The sequence below is a fragment of the Teleopsis dalmanni genome, unplaced genomic scaffold (assembly GCF_002237135.1).
Source record: "Teleopsis dalmanni isolate 2A unplaced genomic scaffold, ASM223713v2 unscaffolded_contig_0422, whole genome shotgun sequence".
Taxonomy (NCBI): Eukaryota; Metazoa; Arthropoda; class Insecta; order Diptera; family Diopsidae; genus Teleopsis; species Teleopsis dalmanni.
In genome coordinates this window covers 10,927-12,886 of record NW_024031804.1, presented here as the reverse complement: position 1 = coordinate 12,886, position 1,960 = coordinate 10,927, and the positions used below count along the sequence as shown (strand labels likewise).

At 33.9% G+C, this 1,960-nt stretch overlaps 1 protein-coding gene across 1 annotated transcript; it reads left to right on the top strand.

Annotated features, from left to right (window-relative positions):
• The first annotated feature begins 724 nt into the window (after nucleotides 1-724).
• On the top strand, nucleotides 725-1,694 carry LOC119663453. The gene is made up of 3 exons (XM_038073056.1): nucleotides 725-837; nucleotides 895-1,074; nucleotides 1,137-1,694. The coding sequence occupies exons 2-3, from the start codon at nucleotides 978-980 to the stop codon at nucleotides 1,370-1,372; spliced, it is 333 nt and encodes a 110-aa protein (XP_037928984.1). The 5' UTR covers nucleotides 725-837; nucleotides 895-977; the 3' UTR covers nucleotides 1,373-1,694.
• The last annotated feature ends 266 nt before the right edge of the window (nucleotides 1,695-1,960 follow it).

Genomic DNA, 1,960 nt, shown 5'->3' with positions numbered 1-1,960 from the left:
GTGCATTCTTGCATTTCGCTGTATTTCTTCCACCACCGTATTTATCCCTAGATCACGATGCAGATCAGAGTTCCTTACGTACCATGGTGCATTTGCCACACCCCTTAATATAACGTTTTGGAATTTTTGTATGGTTTCAACATGTGTGCTGCTAGCGCATCCCCAGAGCTGAATACCATATGTCCAAATTGGTTTCAATATTTGTTTGTAAATTAAAAGCTTGTTATGAAGTGACAGTTTCGACTTCTTTCCAATAAGCCATTTGATTGATCTGTATTTTATATTCAGCTCATCTCTCTTTTTTTTACATGTTCATTCCATCTCAGCTTTGCATCCAATGTCATACCGAGGTACTTAGCCGTATTAGAATGTGGAATTTGTATTCCATCAATGTAGAGGGGCATAAATCTGATATTTCGGTTTGTAAAGTTGACGTGAACTGATTTATAGTGGTTAAGTTTTATTTTCCACTTTTCAGCCCAAGCGATAATGTCATTGACAGAAGACTGCAGACGCCTGGCTGCTGTTAGTTCATCATCTCCAATCGCTAGAACAGCTGTATCGTCAGCGAACGTCGCTGTAAACGTCGCTGAGCTCATTGGCAAATCATTTGTGTATATTAAATATAACAAAGGACCAAGTACACTGCCTTGGGGTACCCCAGCGTTGATTTTTTGGAGTTCACTGTAATCGTTTCCATGCTTAACACAGAAGTAACGATTGGTCAAATAAGAAGAAACCATATCGAAATACTCCAACGGAAAAATGTCTCTTATTTTTGTTAGTAGACCTGTATGCCAAACTTTGTCGAAAGCCTGGGATACGTCTAATTTTGAGGTTGGATGACAATTTGTTTTTATTATTTTCACAAAACTTGATTCGTTTTAATTATAGAAACCAACAGCCCAAATATATTATAAATTATACTATTAGAAGTGACAAAAATTGATACAACGTGGGACTTAGTAAGATTTAAGATGAGATATTTTAAGCAAAGTTTTGTTAAGGCAAACAATTGGCGCAAGTCTACTGGCGCCGGCTTGCTAGATGACGAAGAAGTCACATCTATAAAAGGTAATTAAAATCAATTTTGTGTTAGTATAAATGTTATATAAATGTTTCCTTTTTGTTTGTAGATAAGGTAAAATTGATGTGTCCATATTATGACCAATTGTCGGAAATATTTGGTGAGAAAGCTTGGAGCAGCGAAATTGTTTTACAATCTTCTGCTATGGTATGCGACAAGGAGATGTCAGTGCAAGAACTGAATAGTACCAGCGAACGAGCAGGCGTTAAAATAGCGAACAGCGAAGAAGCAACACCATTTAGCACGATATTTGATGCAGATATACTGACAGAAAATACTGTGTAACAGATCACTACTAACAGAAGCGAGGTTAACACACAAAAAAAAACTACACCAGGGAGGATTCGTTTCGAAAACAATTTAAGACGTAATAAACAAACATCCGCCATTCAGGAACTAAACGATATTGAACGCAAACGAGAGGAGTTCCAAAATCGGAAGCTTCAACTTGAAGCAGAAAAATTCGAGTTTCACAAAGAATTCGAACTAAAAAAATTGCGCATGAAGGAGGATAAGATGAACATGAGATTCAGGCTAAAAGAGGAGAAGTTAAAGCAAAAAGAGAAATTGGCGATATATGAACTGGATTTAAAATATGGCAAAGCGAACGATAGCTAATTTTTCAATTTTATTTTGTCCTAACTAATTAATGATTCTCAATTTAGTTTTAAGTTTTAACAAATATTAAAATTTAATTTTATTATTTTTAATCTATTAATGATAAGTTCGATACACTTAGTGTATTAGGTTTAGTATATATAGTATAAAAGTTGAGTATATATATAAATATATTTCAATATATTTAAATTTTACTGTATATTTATTTTTTAACATTTTTTCATATTACTCTTACTTTTACTTGTATTTTTTCAT